The following is a 19,409-nucleotide window of genomic DNA, read 5'->3' on the forward strand; positions in this document are numbered from 1 at the left end:
CCATTTGAACAGGTTGCTAACTGTAGATTATTCTAATTTTCTTTTTTAGAAGAGATTACTGTAGGAATCATGAACACAAATGACTTTGTAGTACTCCCAGGTTCAAAAACAGGAACCTCAGTAAGATTAAAAGCAAAGTAAGTGCATTTTCTTTGACTATGATAGAGATGTTGTTTCAACATTTTTAATAAGTTTTAATGCAACATTAAGTAGAAGAACTTACTTGCATAAGAGCAAGAGGAGCCATAATGCATTTCTTTTCTAGTATTTTCTCTAAGCTTTTATCCTTAAACCTTTCTTCTTTCTTAGGCTTTGATCTACTTTCTGAGGTAAGTTATAGGCTTTATGACTCTGTATATCTAATTATACTTCGTAAAACAAACTACTAAGGCATTCAGTAGTTTATTTTGATGTAGTTAACCAACAAATCTTTGAGTACTGACACAGTTGCATCAGTTTTCCTTTGGCTGCTCTAAAGCTTCTATTGGAATAGCCATAGCACTGTCCAAAAAACCACCCAAACAAACCATAAATCCAACATACCAGCCTGTGTTTTGCCATACGATCTTTTTGTCCTTAGGGCTGTGTCAGGAGGGTATGCAAGTTGGCAGGCAGCTTAGGCTGCCTGTTAATAGCATGTCCATGTGCTGCTGAGCTGCAGAGGTCCCAGTCAGAACAGGAGCACATCCTTTTTTTTCACCAGAGCCTGTCTTGTTGAAGGGCCTTTTGTCTTTCTCCAGCGGGTGGCCTTCCTCAGGCCTCATATTTTTTATGTTTACTGGGAAGGCTGGAGCAGAGTCTCCAAATCCTCTGAGTACTTATTGGTTCAGCAAACCACTCTGTGAGGTATTCTTGGGTGCGTGGAGGCACCTGACCTGCCTTCCATTTTTTCAGAGCTGTGTTTTCAGCCCTGCTGAGAGATAGAAGGGTGACCAACCTTTAATGACAAATTTCTCAACATTTTTTGTCTTGCTGCTTTAAACCTTTTCAGGTACCTTATTTTCTTTCATGTAATTTCTAATCCGTATTTTACTCCAGAAATGTCAGAGAACTGCGGTTGGAGAAAGTACAGTTAGAACTAGAAAACAAGGAGATGGAGAAGAAATTACAGCAACTACAATCAAACATGAATAGAGAAAAAGAAGAGAGAAAGTATGTGAAACTTCTATTTAAAAAAGTAATTCCATGAGACATGGTGTTCCCCCTTCCCTCCCCCTCAACCCCCCCAAAGTTTAGAATTCAAAGTTATGTTTAGTTTCCTCTCTCCATCTTTCTTCCCTCAGCCTGCTCGATGATAAACTTGCTATTCTGTGGCTTTCTTTTTCTCTTGCACTGTTCCAGTCTAATTTCTGTTTTTGAAGAGGATGCTCATCTTGATAGTGCTTTAATCCTGTTTTGCATGCATCTGTGTAGCTTTTCAGAAAGACTGTTTTCTGCATGATGGGAAAAATGGCTCAGAAAGAAAGTAAGTATAATGTAGTGAAGCAAGTGCTAGGCTGAAAGTTTAGATCTCAGCTCTGCTGCTGGCTTGATCTGTTTATTAGCAAATATCTGCAGTCTCTGCTTCCATTTCTTTATATTTCTGCCTGACATACTTTGTCACTGGAGATAAGTGCTGTTGCATGGTGCCTTGGGTACCTTAGTGCCTTAGCCTTGGTAATGGTAAAGGCCTACCATTTGCAGCTCTGTAATCTTTCACTTGAGCCTCCCCTGCTCCCTGTTTTCCCCCCACCCCCTGCTTTTGGGGGTGTGTGTGTCTCTCTCTTTAAATCCAAAGTAGCTTTCATTGTTAGAGTTAATGGATGGCATGAGCTACGGAGCCTGCTAATCTCCATGCAAGTGTGCTAAGGCTATAACTGACTCTAATCTTTGCTTAGTCTGAAATTCTTCCCTGCTATCTTCCATGTCAATCATAGTAGTCACTATCAAATCTGTTGCTCACTGAAATCTGCACTGTAGGTTTATATGCACCTAGCATGGTAAAAGATAGAAACTGGAGGAAAACCTCCATGCTTTTCCCACTCATGCCTGCAGAAGACATGATTAGTAATATATTTCTTGGTGTTGGTTCACAGGAAATCAAGGGCTTATCACTGGAGATATGGACAGGCAGGACCAATGACCATCCAAGCCAGAATTTTGTCACAAAACCAAAAAAACAATAATAAGGTAAGAAACTATCAGTATATTTGCAGATAAAGCTATTTAAAAACAAGATTTAGAAGACTTGTACTACTGAATATGCCAAACTTAAATACTGTAAAAATAAAAGTATAAGCAAATTCTGAATAAAATTTAAAAGATTGCTTATTTTTTCATGCCAAGCTTATGTTTCCCTTTGAGCTGGAGGAACATCAAGTTCCGATTGGTGATCTGTTGTTTTCTACTTGCAATAGGTAAAAGCAAACTCTTATTGCTTCTGTAAGGTTAGTATGGTAAGTCTAATTTGGTACTGGTTGAAGTCATCAGGAGTCTCTTTCAAATTAATATGACCTTGTCTAATGCCCACTATGGATCTCTATTACCAGGCTTCTTCTGTAGTTTTGAGTACAAGTTTACCATCTTCATAGCTATAACCTATATGAAACACACACCGCATTGAAAAATACTAGACTTCAAATTCCTTCTCTAACTCATCGATGCTTTAACTCAGTCATTGCACGATGGTGTCTGTCTTCACAGTAAAACTCCCATCTCCCTCTGTGGTTTATTCTCTGGCATATGCAGGTTTCTCTTCAGCATTGTGTTTTTCTGCTTCTGCATGTCCAATAATCTTAACTCCTGCTGCTTCTGCATTTCTTTACTCTCAGTAAGAACAGAAGGAGGCTGAGAGCACAAGCACAGTCTCTTGCCATGTGACCCACAGTAGCTGGGAAGGCCTTACCTTCATCCCATGAAGGCTGATGCTGATAGCTCAAGTGCAGGTTAACCAGACCTTTGAAGCATTTTGTTAGACGAATTCCAGCTGAGATTGGATGCCTCTGAGTTTTAAAACATGAATACACAAGACTCTAAAATGTGACTAGAATAAGGCTCACACCTTAGGTTTGGCAATGGACTCTTGTTCTGTAAGGCCCCTTTTTATAAAATAGGGAAGCATGTAGAACTTTACTGGCAAATCATTGAAAGGTTTATTTTCTTGTGTGAAACATGATATTTTCCCACTTATCTTTGGAAATGATTAGGGCAGTTTAGCTGAAACTTTTCAAAAATCTTAAGCACAGGGCAGACTTGAGCTGAGATGTGTAAAAGCTGATCAAATTTTAATTGGGTAAAGGGTGGGCCTTGTAGGGAGCTTTATCACTTCTGACTGTAATAACCTACTCTTAATATTTCATGCTCTGGTAAAGTAAACTCATTATTTTGATAACCTGGGCTTTTGTCCTGGAGGCTTTACACATCATGGATATACCCAGTGTTTGCTTCCATGGATAGGTAATATTCAAAATAGTGGTAACAATAACAGAGTTGACATTATTCATTCTCTAAATGAGTATGAAAAACTGCAGGGGATCCCCAAATCAAAACTAATTCAACTTAGAGATATGTCAATGTCTGCAAAAGGAAAGAGGAAATATCTGGAGATGCATATAGATTGGGCTGAATGGGACATAAGGAGTTTTCTCCTATGATTTTTTTTCTGGAAGCTATGCTATATGTGTTATGTTGAGATGAACTGTTAATTAAGAAAGACTTTGAAACTAGCAGAGATAAAGCTTTTATAAGTCTAAAAGGGGAATCAGACACTGATAACTTCAGACTAAGCTGTGGCTATTGCTGTTTGAACTCTTTTGAAGACACAGCAGTTTGCAAAGGTCTCTTCAGCCAACACACACAACTTCAATAAAATTGCCTACTTGACTGTGAGTAGAAGAAAGAGGGTCAGAATGAAAGTTTTCTTCAAGCTGCCTCTTTCTCTTTCCCCTTCTCTAAGACAAGGTACTTAGAGCTGTTACTACTTCAGAGACTTCAGATTACAGCTGTGATGGCTAAGGAGAAGATGCCTAGGCAGAATTTTCAAGGGGGCAAAATTAAAATGCCTGCAAGAGAAGAAAAGTGAGGTTGCAATGTGGACTCCTATCTGTTTGGAGGGAAAAATTCAGGAGCAAAAATGTTGAAAGTGATCAGTCTTTGGGGGTGCTAGATCCTGGAAGGGTGGTGATAGGAAGCAGAAGCCCAAACACTCACACCCCCTAGGCAGATGTCTGTGCAATGGCTTTTTATTCTGTGCAGTAGACCTCACTGGCTGAACTTAGGTCACTGTGATTATGAAACAGCCCTACATGTCTGTGCTTGAGAAGGTCCTTGCTACCCATCTAGATAGGCAAATAAAGATGGTGTTATTTCATTTGGGGGGGGGGGGTGAATGTCATGGTGGGGGGGTTTTGGTGGGGATGGATGGGTCACGTACTTAATCGCTGTCAGTGCATAGTTTTCTCTTTACAAACCTATCTAGCACTTTCATATAAACACTAGCATTTTAGTGTTTAAAGTTACATGCACTTTCATTACCACCTTAGACTTCTTTTTAATATTCATACTCCAGTAGCTTAGCACTTGTATAAATATTTTTCTGTGTAGGTTTCTTCAGGAAAAGTGAAACTGAACATACTTAAAGAACAGAATCAAGGTAAAGACATCTTTGTTAACTAATTGAAAACTTGCTAACTTCTAATAGAGTATCTGTTTTGGAAGTTGCTATGATTAAGTAATAAAGAAGCCAGTGAGAGACTGGGGTGCCGTTTTCTTTTCCAGAGCCAATGAAACAGTCATTTAAGCGTGAAATGGCAAATGCTGTAGCTTATGAAACTTCTGAAATGAAGGGAATACCAGGTGGACAATGCAAAACTAACAGTGCATTGCTGGTAAGTGGTTAAAAAATTACTATATAGCAATGTAATGTAGTAGTTTTATAATATATAGTCCCATGAATTACTTCATGTTTTTTGAAACTCTAAGCTATGTGTAGCATAGAAAGGCAAGTCATCTGGCCTGGAATTCACTTCATCAACCTTCACCATCAACCTGTTGTGTAGATAATTATTTTTTTATTAATTTTTTTGTCTGAGAATGTTTGAACTGTTTTCTTTGTATTTGGTGTCTAGATTTTTTCCATATGCATGTGTAAATATACACATACACAAACATGTGTATATGTGTAAATATATGCACAGTGCAAGAAAGTTTCCTCCTAGAATTATTGTAACGCATTTAATAAGTGTTACAAACTTAAAGTTTTTCTCATGTGTAATGTTTGACTGTATTTCATAAATGGGTTGTAACAACCCTTTTTGGACAAAATTGCACATATATTTTGGATTTTCTTTTGGAAAAAATCACTATTTTTATCCTCCTAAATTTCTTCCAAGTTTGACTTTTTTCAAAAAATGCCATGTTTTACTTTTTTATCTTTTCAAATATGTATAATTATTCTTGTTTTCACTTTCTTTCATTCCGAGGTTAATTATGGCTGTTTCATGGCTTTATTTAATGAATCCAAGAGAAGCCATATCAGGAATTCTATAAATTATGAAAAAAGTTTAGATTCCTATTTCCCAGTCATTGGAAGGAATAAAAACTACTGCATCATGAGAATGAAAACATCGTAAATATGGAGTGTGTAGATAGTATCTTGAAAGAGTTTAGTCAGTCTAACCATATCAGTTTTACTGTATGAAGTTTTCATGAAGATAAGTTATACTTCTGGATGATGTCTCTCTTAGTGTCATCCTGTCACTGAATATGGCATTCTGTTATCCCTCTAAAATTTATTTGATTATCTCATTCCTGCTTTCCAGAAATAGAATCCTCTTAGTAATGTAGCAAATCAAACCTCTTGGTCTGATAAATATACCCTTGTTGGAGTGATCTTTACTTGTAGAATGATCTTTACTTATAGTATATGAGTTGAAAGATGACATCATTTGATGGAAAAATTGAGGTGAGAATTTAAGGCAGTTACAAAAATACATAGCACGCTGTTGGTAACCAAATGCAAGCAGTACATCTCTTAAGTCCATGTATTTTTATAAAGAATAACTCATTTATCTCATTTTTAGAGGTAAACTATATTGAGATGTTGGAAGCTGATGTGTGGGGATTAGAGGTCAGCAGTTTGGTGCAAAAATACACGGATCTAAACTGAGGGTCATGGAGTGCTGTGCTCATTCCGTTTAAGTCAGGATTCCATCTTAACTATCTTGATACTTTTTTTTTTTTCCTCATCACTTGTCTACTTCCCTCTTCTCTCTAGTTCTACTCTGAAACTAATTTAGTAATGTTGCCTCTATTAATAAAGGCAGCTAACAGAGTGCTGTAAGTAGAGACATGAAAGGTGATCTTTTGCATTTAGAATAGAAAATGGTAGCTATGATTCAATTTTTTTCAAAGGAGGAAAGGATATTGCAGTCATAGTGAGATTATTGAACTGTTAGAGTGGCTATCTATACAGAAGAGCTTCATTAAGCAGAACTGTCAAACTGAACTCCATTAATTAATTACATAGCTTATGCAGAATCTGACGTATCATTTAAACTAATTTATATAACATCTTACCTAAACTGTCCTGTGTCACACCAAATGGAATATTCAGATTACTGAATGTTCACTTACATGGACACTATATAGTGCAGATTAAATTGCACTATTGAAATATTGAAATTAGGTGTTTCTGTTGCCATCACTCTGTTCTCTTGCTTCTGCCACTTTTTTTAATACTTTCGGTGGAAAGTTTGTTTATAATAAATTAATGGTTTCATAATATTTTGTTAACAGACAGAAGCCCATATACCTGTTGGAAAATTGAAAGTTGCCCATCATTTCATCAAAGAAGTAAATCTGGATGAATCAAAAACTCATCTTGAGCAGAAGAAAATAAATACTGGGCATCAGCTCACATCAGAAAAGTCTTCATCTCTGCTAACATCAGTAGGTAGTGCTGAGGTAGCGTACAATTTAGAAACAGACAGACAAAAATTTCTCTTCTGACATTTGTGACATCTTAGGCAGAGTGGCCTTCAGGTTTTCCTGCATTGTGCCAAATGAGGGATCAGGTCGTCAGTCTTGCACGATCAATTGACCCCTATTTATGTCTCTGTGACATAGCTAGAGACGTAGGCTGTGGCTAGTGCTTTCTGCCTATTAAAAACATAAATTAAATGCTTTTAATTCAGACTGCTTATTCAGACTTTTTTGTTTTTTCTTAGTGTACTCTTGAAGGAACATTGCAAATTTAGTCTTTGGCAAGATCACACAAACTGGGTGATTTGATTTCCAGGGTGGCTCAACTAAGCCCAGAAAACAGGGTACCCCATTGCCAGAGTTGATACTAAAAAGGTTGTTACTGTTGTATATAACTGGGAAGAGGACTAAAATCAGAAGTACTGTGTTAATTGTGTTGTGGAACTGTTTTTTAGCCCTCAGAATCAATCTGGACAGGCCTTGACAAACAGGAGAGTGGGTTATTACTACATGGTACATTTAATGAGGAAGAATCTACACAGTCTTTTCAGGAAGCTTTGATGCAGTGGAGAAATGGATATTGTGATCACAGAACTGCACTGAATTCCAGTGAGGTCCTATCAGGTATGAATTTATTTCTGTTTTAATTGCACTTTAAAAACATTAATAGCTATTTTGAGGGGTAATACCCATTCTTAAAAGAAATACCTCAGTTTGTAGAATATTAACAACTTACTATTTTTACTGAAATAGGAATCGCTGACTTTCTAGCCGTACCCCATGCAACTAGGAAGTAAAGCTGTGGTTCCAGCTATATGCTGGCACAGTAGGCTAGATGACTCACCATTCATTATACTACTTTAAGAAGGTAAAAAGTCCAAAGAAACTTTTATTGCAACAAGTTGTAGTTCTATAAGTGACTTTTCAGGTATTATAGTCTAGTCTTATATCAGGGTAAGTATTTCTTTTAATAATGGGCAGGTTGTTGCTTCATCAGAATTCTTGTATTGAACTCTGATCTTGGCTAGCCTGTACCATGTGCATCCCTATCGTTTCATGTGAGAAACAATGACACAGAAGACTTTATACCTTCGCGTTACTATTCACATTAAAGTCTCAGCTTTCAGTTGAGATGAGGAATGTACATGCCTCAAGATTTCACATGTTGTGTCAAAGTACGTTTTCTGTTTGCCTTTCGCAAGCTCTTCATCTTTGTCTGTCCCAGTGAAAAAATACAATCAGTTGAAGTATGCATGAAAAAAATGAGAAAACTCTTGTCTGATTGGATTTCTGCAATATAGTCTGTCCTCTAACCCATGGATGGTGTTCATTCTTTCTGTATTTTTTCAGACACAAAATATACTGATATTTTTTCCTGTGGTATGGTGAGGGTTTATCTTTGGAGTCATGGAATCTATTTTTTCCAGCACGTAGTCTTTCTTTATGTGAGAAGCTGTAATGAATGAGGTTTTACTGGCTATTCCCACTGCTGACTATATTGCTTAAATACTAGTTTTTAGATTTCATACATCCAGGAACCAAGTTTTTAAGAATTAATAGAAATCTTGCCTGGCACAGGTAACATACATCTGATGAATGTGTCTCACATCATTAGATGCAGGACTTACTCATATAAGTTACTGCTTGTCTGTGGAATCTTTACATGAATCTCACAATCTACTGTTTGTTTACTGATGTTTCAGTCATACAGGAGAAGCTGGCTAACCATTAGATATGCAGTCCTGTCTAAATCTAATTAAAGCGTGTTCTCCCCCCCCCCCCACCCCCCAAAAAAGTTCTGGCAGTTTGTCAATTTTTTTTTCCAGCTGAATCCAGTAAATCTGTAGTAGTTCTTAATTTCTTTTCTTACGGTCAAAGCTTCTAGATATATATTTTTGTGTAGCATAATATTGCTGGCATTTTAAATTTTGAAATTATGCAAAGACTTAGCTAGGCATAGGCTAATGTGGCATTCATTCAAAAATAATGTAGTTAATAGCAAGTTTACAAATCTGAATAGCTGCATAAAAGCTTTGTTTATTATTTTATTAGAGTCTGTAGGAGTTTGTGAGGTACAGACCCGCCTTACTTTTACGAAAGAACCTATCCAAATTGAATTCAAGGAGGACAGCCTGAGCTACATGGAAAAACTCTTGCTTAAGAAGTACAGAAGGTATTGTTGAAGTTGCTGGTACTAATAGAAGAAGTCAGAAATACTTAAACATTAACTCCTGATATTATATCTAATATTAAAAAAGTTTCAGTGACATTTTGTTAATTAAGATGCTTGTATACAGGGTATTTTATTTTAATTAACGTAATCATTGAAACCAGATTTGGTGACTTAATATTTCAGAATTATTCCAGAGGGAGTAATTGGAAGGGTTCTCTTTGCTCTGTTTGTTGTAGCATTTGAAGTACTAATGATGATATTTGACAGCTTGTTTTAGGGGCATTTGCTACAGAAGGAGTTTCACAGAGGAAAGGAAGTATGATCTTCAGGATACTTAAATATAATGGAAATATGTTGTTAATCCCTGAAGCGCGGGGTGACATTGAAATTAGGAGAAGTTGCTGCTTGTTAGTGGTAGTAAATACTGAAGCTGAGATATTACATATAAAATACTGATGACTTTAAATTGGTTTCTTTTTCTTTTTTAGAACTCCCATTGATCAAGTTTCTAGTAATCAGGTTAATGATTTAAGGCTTGTACAAACACTGAATGAACATCAGGCTGCTGTGACTGGAGGAGATGGAGGTGGAAAAGAAGATGATGAAGATGATGACTTAGCAGGTGTACTGGATTTCTGTTTACTGAATCTAACTATTAAGCATCTTTTCTCAGGGTTCTTTTCCTCTCTGTTTGCTGAACAGTTACATACTTAACTAGTTTCTACCTGAAAAAAAGAATGTAACAGTTGAGGGAGAAATTTGTGATGCTTCATAATAAGCAAAATATTTGAATTTTTGTAGGTGTATCAGGTATCTAAAACCAGAGAAAATGAGTGTGTCAAATAATTTAATTATATTTTGTAGTTGAAGATATGAAGAGATATTGGGCAGCTGTTTTTAGAGAGAAAGTACCCAACACTGTTTCTGAGAGTAGAGAGTCCTCTCTGAAAATTGAGGTCCTTGATGATGTAAGTATATAATGAATGACTTTATCTTTACAGTGATCCTAAATGATTTGGTTTAAAAGTCCTGTTCTCTTTAATCAGGTTGACGTGTTAAAAATCTAAATTAGCAACAACTAAATCTCTAATAAGAAAATTATTTGGTGTGTTGTTGATCTTTTCAATACGTAAGTGGAAAAAGTAGCTTACGAAAGGTTCCCTGTGATTCTTTCCTGTTGTGTCCAGTGACCCAAATAGTTTAGAAACTGTGCAAAAAAAAATCTGCAGGCTTTTATTCACTTGAGTTAATGTTTTTGGAATATTAATCTTTGCTGAATATGTATTTATTTTTTTAATTAGTCTTATGGCAAGGACTTGGACGAATCATCTAACTTTTTGGTGATGGAAGCTGGGGCTATAGGAATGAATAAGCAAAGAAAAACTGAACCACTCGAGCAGTTTGGAAGGTATCAAAAATGCAGAGATTGTTTGGAAGAGAAAAGGGAGTAATCCTATTTTGCTTCTGAAATAGTTACATTCCTAAATAACAAGCTCGTCTCTTTGCAGACAGTCATCTCCTTCATATTTCCTGTGAATCTTGGGGAATCCTTGACTGTAAATTGTTTTAAGGCATGGTTAGGAAATTAATCTTCTCATCCTTATCACAAGACATAGTCTGTGTTAATGTTATGACACTGTCAGTTGAGTTCTTTCCCTTCCTTTGCATTTCTTCCAAGATTCTGTCTGTGATTGCTCTTTGTCATCTTTGAAAGTTTTCATTTGGTGAATGACCTGACGATTTAACGAATGTTTTATAAGAAGCTCTAAAAACAGTTTGGCAGTTAACAGACATATGAAGCACTAACCATTAAAGTTAGTGAATAGTAAGTTTGTGTCCTCGACTATGTTGGTGAGCCACCGAGGAATGCTAACTGTCTGTAGTTAGAGATGTCACTTTGGAATTTCTTTGTTTGGTTTGCTTTATCGCTTCAAATGTTTAAATCATGTAAGATGCATTTCTTTATATGTGTAAGTCTTGAATTACAGGTGAAATTTCTCTTTTGCATGTTCTTATCCCAGTAGGAGCAGGGACTTGCATACAGACAAGTCTGTAGTTTGTCAGTGTTGTACTGTGTACTTTAAAGATACTCTCGCATGATTAATCTTGTAATTGCAGGCAAACTAAGAGTCCTAATAAATGTACATGTGCAACTCCTCTGATCTCCTAAAATTTACCTGTGGTTAGATGTGATTGGCCTTGCTATATTTTATTCTTCTGGTCTTTCCTGTTCCCTCCTTCTCAAAGTGGTGCAGCAACTGCAGATCGGAGGAGCACAGTACCAGACCTTTTGCCAACAGAAATTGTAGGCATAATGGGAAAGTCATCTTGTCATTTGACTTCTACAGCTGACACTCAATATCTCTTACCTTTTCCTCTTGATAGAAATCCTGTTTCTTCTAAAGAAATTTCTCAAGGTAAGTCTTGAAGGTCACTTCTGCACTCTACAGAATTGTTTTATATACGGTTTTGTCATTCTCATATAGGATGTGGTAATCGACTGTGATAGTTGTCTGAAAAAATATTTTAATGATCTTTTTTTAAATGATAAGTATTATCAAGATCTAATGTATTCATAGGCAACAATGTACAGAAATGGACACACTGGATGTAGAACAGGTACTACTACCCAGTAAGTCTACTCTGTTGGCATCTCGAAGATGCTGGAAGTTGGTCATTTTTCTTCTTTGTCTTATGCCTAGGGCTAGCTTTAATGGAGAGTTCTTATTTTAAATTCATGAACAACAACACTGTAGGCTTGCAAGTTTTAATTAATATAAATTTCCATTAAATGTTCCTATGTTCAATATTTTATTTGTGCTTTTACAGAAAAAATGGTTTTCTGCAGTCATCTTGAAAGGAATGCAGTGCAAAAGGAGAGCATTAAAATAAAGACTATGGGAAGAAGGCTTAGCTCTTGTAAACTATCTGAGAAGTTATCTAACCCTACTAAACCAGTAAGCAGCAAATATCTCTTCAAGACGCAATTATGGGAAGACAAAGATCCATGAGAATTGGACAGTGCCTGCAATAGCCAGAGTTTGGCTTTGCCTGTAATTGCAAAGTCTTTAGTGGTAAAATATTATGTCTTTAGTTGCTAAATATATAAACTATGTTGCCTATCTACTTTCCAACTTCAGCATGTGCCAACATAACATGTTTCTGAATCAGCTGAGATGCTAGCAACTGCGTCGGTACTATAAAGCACTGTACTTCCCCCCTCCCCCCAAAAAAAAAAAAAAAAAAAAAACAACAAACAGTCAAGAATATAGTTCTACTCAGAGGATTGTCACCATATCACACATTTCGTCTCGGGAGGATATAAAGGCTTTCATTCATTCCACTCAGTATTGTCAGTCTTCTGTTGGTAGTTGTTCCAAAAAGTAAAAGAAAAAACAGGCTAGTCTCAGACAGGGGAAAGAAAGAAAACAAAAACCAAAGCAAACCACCCTGCTCTTCACATTTTAGTATCAAGGCCACTTCCTCTCAGTTGGATACCACAAATTATAGATACTCTTATCAAATCTAAAACATTTAAATGTTCTCTTGTTGAAAAGAAGAATGGAAGTGAATAGTAATGGTGAAGACTGGGACATTAGATTTGATGTCATTGTGAGGTAGTATTACTTTTCTTGATATACACAAAGATAAGTAAAAGCAAGCAAACAAAAGCTGCTTCTCACTGCTACATTCAATCAGTGGAAGAAGAGACTCTGAAAACTCTGGCTGCATTAGCAACAGAAGTCTCTAGGATTTGAAAGCATGTGTCATGTAAAGCCGTCAACCTTATGGAAAAATACATCAATTATAACAGGCAATTAGAATCATTCCAGGTTTTATGAAATGATAGTTTATATTAATATAAACTTAAATTTCCCTTGCAAGTTTATATTAATTATGTAGCCTTTTCCTTTTGTAATTTTTTTGTTTTTTCAAGTTGTTACAGGAAGTAGCTCACAGAGAGAAACCTGTTTCTACATGGTATTGGGGACTTGAAGGTTTCTTTGTTTTAGGTGTAAGCCCTAAACAAGTAATGCTCAAAGCATGTTCTTCACTGCGTGCTGACTCCAATGCTGCAAAAAATAGTATTTCCATTTCAGGTAATGGCGTATGATTAAAACCCTTAAACACTGTACATATTGAGTACTGCCTCTGTAACACATTCTTCTCTTCATGTAACTGCCTTACCTGGATCTAGCTTATTTTTAAAAGTCATTGTGGGGTAACTGTCATGCCAACAGATGCAACCAGTAGTGTGGAGAGATAAAATAAATTCAGTACCTTGAGGTAAATTACATTAATATATCATCCAAGATTTATATCCTTTTTGTATCCCCTGAAAATTTGGTTTCAGTATGAATTTCTGCTTTTCTCTCTGTAATACACATCACCAAGTAAAAAGGTATCATTATGCTGTTGCTTTTAATGGTGTATATGAAACAACATGCAAAGTGTTTGAACATGAATATTAATTTGATCAAGTATATCACTTGATTTTAAGCTAGTTAGTGTGCTATGTGAATTTTTTCACATAACGTGCAAAAAACTTGCTTACGTTACTACTTTTAATTGTACGTATATTCAATGTAGCAATTATAGTAACAGTAGATACAAACACAAAACATGCAAATATTTCTCTAATGCTTTTTAATTTCAGGAGATGGAAAGTGGGTTATTGACAGAAGCTTAAGTGAATATGCTGATGACTCCCTAGTTCATGATGTCTTAGAAGATCAATTGAACAGACCTTCAAATGGTTTGGAAAGACAAAACTCTCCAAATAGAATGTCTCCCCTGATGGTAGTGTACCCAGGTAAGGATAGCAACAGTTTTGAGGTTCTACTTTACTGGTTATTTTTATCTTACTATTTTTAAGCATGTTTGTAATCTTGATACCTTTAACCAAAGCACACAGTTTAGTAACTTGCTCAGTTTGGATCCCTAGGTTTGTAAGATGCAAGCTGTAGTGCTGGTTTCTTCTCTTCTGGGATTTTAATACTTTTTTCTGAGAAAAGTATTTTTAGAATCTGTCCATTTTTAATTTGCCTTTTAAATGGTATACTTGAGTTACAGCAACTGATGCATCTTTCTGTGATAAGGAAGAGTGTAGCCCAGCATCTCTAGCTTAAATGCATCCTTTCAGAGGAAATGACATTACCAATCTGTAAACCGGACTATGACTGTCAAGGTGGATTCCACCAAGTGCAAAAGCATTTAGCAGATATGGCTGTGGTCAGACCTGGTAAACACTGTAACTTCCCAGAGGTGAAGTGAGATATCCAAAGACTTGCTTTCTTCAGTTGTGTTGTTTGATAATTGTATTATTATCAGATCTGTGACTTGTACTGAAAAGAGCTTGTGTCTTCCTTTTCATTACATACCATGAAGTCTGTGATACCTGTGGTGGTCATACCCCCCTCAGTGTTGTGTTATAAAATTCATACTGAAGTTCTTTGAAGATTTATAACTGACTCCTCAGTAGGACTTCAGCCTTTGTAAAAGTTTTTGTAAAAGAAGTCTTTGTACCAATGATTTAATTGTCAAAGGTTCATCTCCTCAGTATTTTGCTTGTATACCAAATATACAGAAAACAAACCTCACAATACTCCTCTAAGATATAAAGCAAGTTGATAGTGGATTAATAGAAATACTAGGAAAAATAACTAGGAAAAATAACTGAGAAATTTTCTTCCCCCTGTTTTTGTGTTTAGAGATATAAAACTAGAAAACTTTGTGGGTTTTTTGTTTTTTGTTTTTTTGCTTTTACTCAGCATTTTTAACACAATCTTGCAAACATTCTGCAGTTTTGACAGATATTTAAAATCCCAGGATGCTTTTAGCTAGTTATATGAAGAAAATAACTGATACTTAGCTTTTGTCATTTGAGAATGTTCTTTACACTTTACACTTTTGGATTGCTGTAAATGAGCTGAATACTGAAAGATCACAGAAATATCAGTCTGACTTTTGTTTCTGTATAATAAATATGATGATACAGGAACAGTTAGGCTTGAGAGCAATATAGTCTGAGATTGTTCTACACGAGTTGTAACTGTTCCTAACCACCATCTTCCCTTTCTTCTGACAGTATAAATCATATTCATTCATTAAAAATACTTTTATATAAACATAATGACGTATTTTTGTAACATTAAAAGTTTGTATGGCTTCTGGTATGTCTATGGCTTCTGGTATGTCTACAGCATAACCACCAGTTACACACAAGGCACATTTACAATGCATCATAATGAAAGTTGTCTTTTGCAGTGACAGTATGCATATCTGAATCCCTTTGAGCTTTTGAAAATGTCAGTAAAAAAACACTGCTTGGAATATTATAGGCGAAGTATAAGGCCTCATTATTTTTAACTGTTTGAGTTTCCTGTTCTTTAAAATACATGAAAATATTGTAAGAATTTAAGCAGCGTTTGCACTGCAGTGCTTAATTTTTCCTTTTGAAAGATTTTTGAAAATTTTCTTGACCTGCCAAGATGTCAAGCAAATGTGATCTACTTCTAAAAAAAAAAAAAAAAAAAAAAGTAGAAGTACCCTCTGTTGTGAGTTTGTTGAATTTAGGGATTATTTTTATATCTTCATCCATGTATTTGTATTTTGGGTAAGATGCTTTGAATACATAGTGTTTTTTTTTCAAAAGAATTGGCTTTTGAGTTAAGAATTATCTCTTACTGTAATAATTCCTTTTATTGTGCTTGGTGTCTACTCCTGCCCCTACCTCCTTATATCTAAGCTTTGGATATTTTGTCTAGGACAAGATTATGTATTACTATGAGTTTTGCAGCAACTAGTACAATTTGATTTTGATCTAATAAGATTTATTCATGATACTGCAATAATTACTATTACATAAACTTAAAAAACCAAGGAAACAAGTAATGCATCACTGCATCTGCACTTTCCAGTTACTTTTCTCAATTTCAGCTGTCTCTGTCTGAAGGAAAGTAGCTTACATTTTTCTCATCTTAAGCAACCAATTTGGCATTTTCATTTTAAAAATGCTATGTGTGAAATTGTGACTGTCAATTTTGAATTCCAGAAAAAAAAATTGGAAGTATCAATATTTTATTCATGTTCCCCTAAATTAAAAATGACAGAACAAAAGTTTTAAGCTTTCCACAAACCTTAGTCCTTAGCTTCTCTTCTCCTCTCCTCCAAAAGTTATGCCATCGTACATAGTCTTTAACCTGAATATTTTTTCAGAAAGGTGCCCCTGAAGTGTGAGAGGCTACTTCCCATTATGATTTTAATGTTTTTATTAACACTTATCAATTCAGCTTTACCTAATATTAATAAACAATTTGGATCAATTGATAATTTGAACTAAAATTAATGTCATCAGTGAGCTGAGATGAAATTCTCTTTATACATACAATCTTGAATTTGTTAGGAGTTGTGACCTTTTGTGTTATGTCAGGGAAGGGCTCTAGAAGACCGTGGTCGACAAATATGCTATACTATAAATTGGCCGGAAATTGTCCAACAAACACTCAGCCAAGACCAAGGAGTTCACCTATGCATCCGTTAAGAGTTGTTACTGAGATATCAAAAGACAAGTGCCTTGATGCAACTGAGCAGGATGAGGATTTTTGGAGATATAGTGCTGACCAAGAAGCCCTGCTTACTCTGGAAAGAGAATTACAAAGTTATACAAGTAAGTGGCAATGCTACTTTTTCTTTCATATTTACAAGAAGCACACTGCAAAACAAGTAGTTATTTCATTTGTCTTCTGAGCTCTAATTGGCTTTGGTGCAAAAATGTACTAATCCTTTTGAGATATGAAAGACTGTTTTTGTGGTTGAACAGAGTGATTTATCTCCACTGGATTGTATTTTAACCCTCTGTTAATTTAGTTAAGCAAACTACAGCATGCAGGTTTATGAATCTTTTATCCCCTGTATTTTTGTTCCAGAAATCTGCTGGATGTGCTGGGTACTCTTTCAGATCATGAGTTTCTTTTGAATAGGTATCCTTTCTTTGGATATGTAATAATGAACACATCAGATGTTCATCGAGAGCTGGATTTGTTTTGATGTAAAAGTAGTGGGGAAGGTGGAGTGGAAATCTTATAGAACTGTCCTGAGGAGAACTGCTGCTGATAAGACACAACAAAATATGATGTTTTAGGAGAACTGTCCCTTTTTTTATAAGTTCTCAGCAAACCCATGTCTCTGCAAGAGTTTCTCTTGGTGGTTGAAGAATGAAGATCCATGCTGCCTATGCACAGAGGAGAATAGGGAGGGAACTTGTTACTGTAAGACTACCCTGTTCTTCCTCTAAGTCTTCATTCAGATTTTCCTGGAATATTTTTCACTTATTTAGAGGCTTCTATTGGAAACTTACAACTATATGAAACTGAAAATAATAGTATACTTACATGTGTGTTCTAAAGAAGCATAGACTGTGACCCCAGTTGATCACCTTTTTGGATTGATGGAGCTGTTAGAATATATCCTGTTAGTCTCTTTTGGAGTACCTCTTTTGGGTAATGTATACCATTAGTCGGCTACCTGACTTCTATCTTTGCTATGGTATTTTGAGGGTGCATAGGAGTTAGTGGACCCTACATACAAAATTTGATACTGCACTGGCATAAAAGTCTTAGAAGCAAACCCTCTACACCCCTTCTAGTGATACAGGAACCATATAATACAAAGTCATAACTTATTTGAGGGCTTGTAGTGACATCCTAAACCAGCTAGAGTGGTTATTTTTTTTTATTTGGTTTATATGCAAAAGACATATATCTTTTGTTTATATGTGGTACTAAAATGACCTAAAATATTTCAGGTCTTCAGGAAAAACTTTGCAGCTTAACTTCTGAAGATTTCTGTAGTACAGATTTCCACAAAAATCTGGAACTAAAAGACCACGGTGGAGCTGATACTTTAAGGCAAGTTAAACCTTCTGGTTATAGTTTTATGATATTGTGGAATACTCAATACCCCAAGCATCTTGCCAGAACCTAAGTGAAAAGTCTTGACTTTCTGATTAATGATTACAAATGTCAGCATGATATTTTATATTTTGGTGTTCTAAGTCAGTACTCCTCAGCATTTCAAATTAAATGATGTATTTTATTGTTGAGACCCCAGATTATAAATGCTGGGGTTACAGTTTTTAATACATTAGCTTGGTTAATATACAGCACTGAGACTTATAAATGTGTCTGTTAAAAATCATCTGAGTTCTTTGGTTGAAAGGTACCTTTAACAACAGTAGCTGTGAGCAGGTGAGCCAATAACATTTAAATCACCATAGGCTATGTCTGTTTTATTGCCTCAGAGACTAAGAAGGTGACTGAAAAGGAGTTTCCCCAAAATTTTGTCTAGCATTGGGCTTTGTACTATGATCTTACAACTAGTAAAGATAAGTGAGAGACAGTGAGGTTGACTGTATATGGAGTGGAAACAGTGATTCTGTATTCTGCACTGTGCTTTTAAAATGTTTTTTTTTTTCTTAGTTTACCTGTTTTAGGATGTGGGGTTTCTCTAAGGCATAATAGTGACAATATTGTTTACCTCTCACTTGGTTAAGAGTTGAAAATGTATGTGGTAAAAGCTGAGGGGAAAAAATGAATATAGTTGCCTATATTTTATGTATATATGCAATACATACAGTCAAAGTTATGTTTGTGGCTTTATTATGCATGTGTGAACATATATCACTAAGGCTGCAAGTAGAGTAGCTTGAGGAATTTTTGCTGCTGATGATCACTGTGGTATCTTTCTTTTAAGGGGCTGGGATGAAAGCCAAATGGATGATGAGGAAGAAATTCTGAAGGATAAGCAACAGGTTCTTGCGTTACAGTGAACATGCAGAGAACTTAATGCAATTGTTATTCTTTACATAAGCTGCAAAAACAAGAAGCAGATGGAGAGGTGTCTTGAGTGCTGCTGATGTTATTTATAAGGATTATTTTGTAAGTCTGTGAATAAAAATGCTTAATCACCTGGTTTTGACTTTTTTCTTAGTGTGAATGTAATAAGAAATAACAGAATAAAAGAAAACTTAAAAGTCTTACTGTACTATTATTTTTTAGGTTTTTTTATTCTTTAGTTATTAATATAAGGTTACTTGCCTGAGAATTGAATTTCATCTCCAAATGCATTTTTATGTTGCTAAGGTCACAGGTAATGTGCAAGAAGGTTTTAATGTAGTGTTCTTACGTTGGGGGAGTATCTTAATGTGGCCACACTTGTATGGAGAGATGCGTAGTAGAAAGTGTAATAGGGCTAGTATACTTCACTATTCTTATTG

The 19,409-nt window shown here is 35.6% G+C and overlaps 1 protein-coding gene across 1 annotated transcript; it reads left to right on the forward strand.

The window, feature by feature from the left end:
* The first annotated feature begins 59 nt into the window (after positions 1-59).
* On the forward strand, positions 60-18,992 carry ZBBX (zinc finger B-box domain containing). Its single transcript, XM_026060757.1, is given in 19 exon segments — positions 60-137; positions 1,039-1,152; positions 2,076-2,169; positions 4,582-4,630; positions 4,756-4,865; positions 6,775-6,942; positions 7,416-7,584; positions 8,203-8,207; positions 9,015-9,133; positions 9,622-9,755; positions 9,998-10,101; positions 10,435-10,541; positions 11,381-11,550; positions 11,963-12,204; positions 13,071-13,233; positions 13,791-13,946; positions 16,566-16,802; positions 17,940-18,042; positions 18,887-18,992. Coding segments are annotated over 19 exon segments (2,388 nt in total). The 5' UTR covers positions 60-69; the 3' UTR covers positions 18,963-18,992.
* Positions 18,993-19,409: the final 417 nt, after the last annotated feature.

The sequence above is a fragment of the Apteryx rowi genome, unplaced genomic scaffold, assembly GCF_003343035.1.
Source record: "Apteryx rowi isolate R43461 unplaced genomic scaffold, aptRow1 scaffold_10, whole genome shotgun sequence".
Classification (NCBI taxonomy): domain Eukaryota; kingdom Metazoa; phylum Chordata; class Aves; order Apterygiformes; family Apterygidae; genus Apteryx; species Apteryx rowi.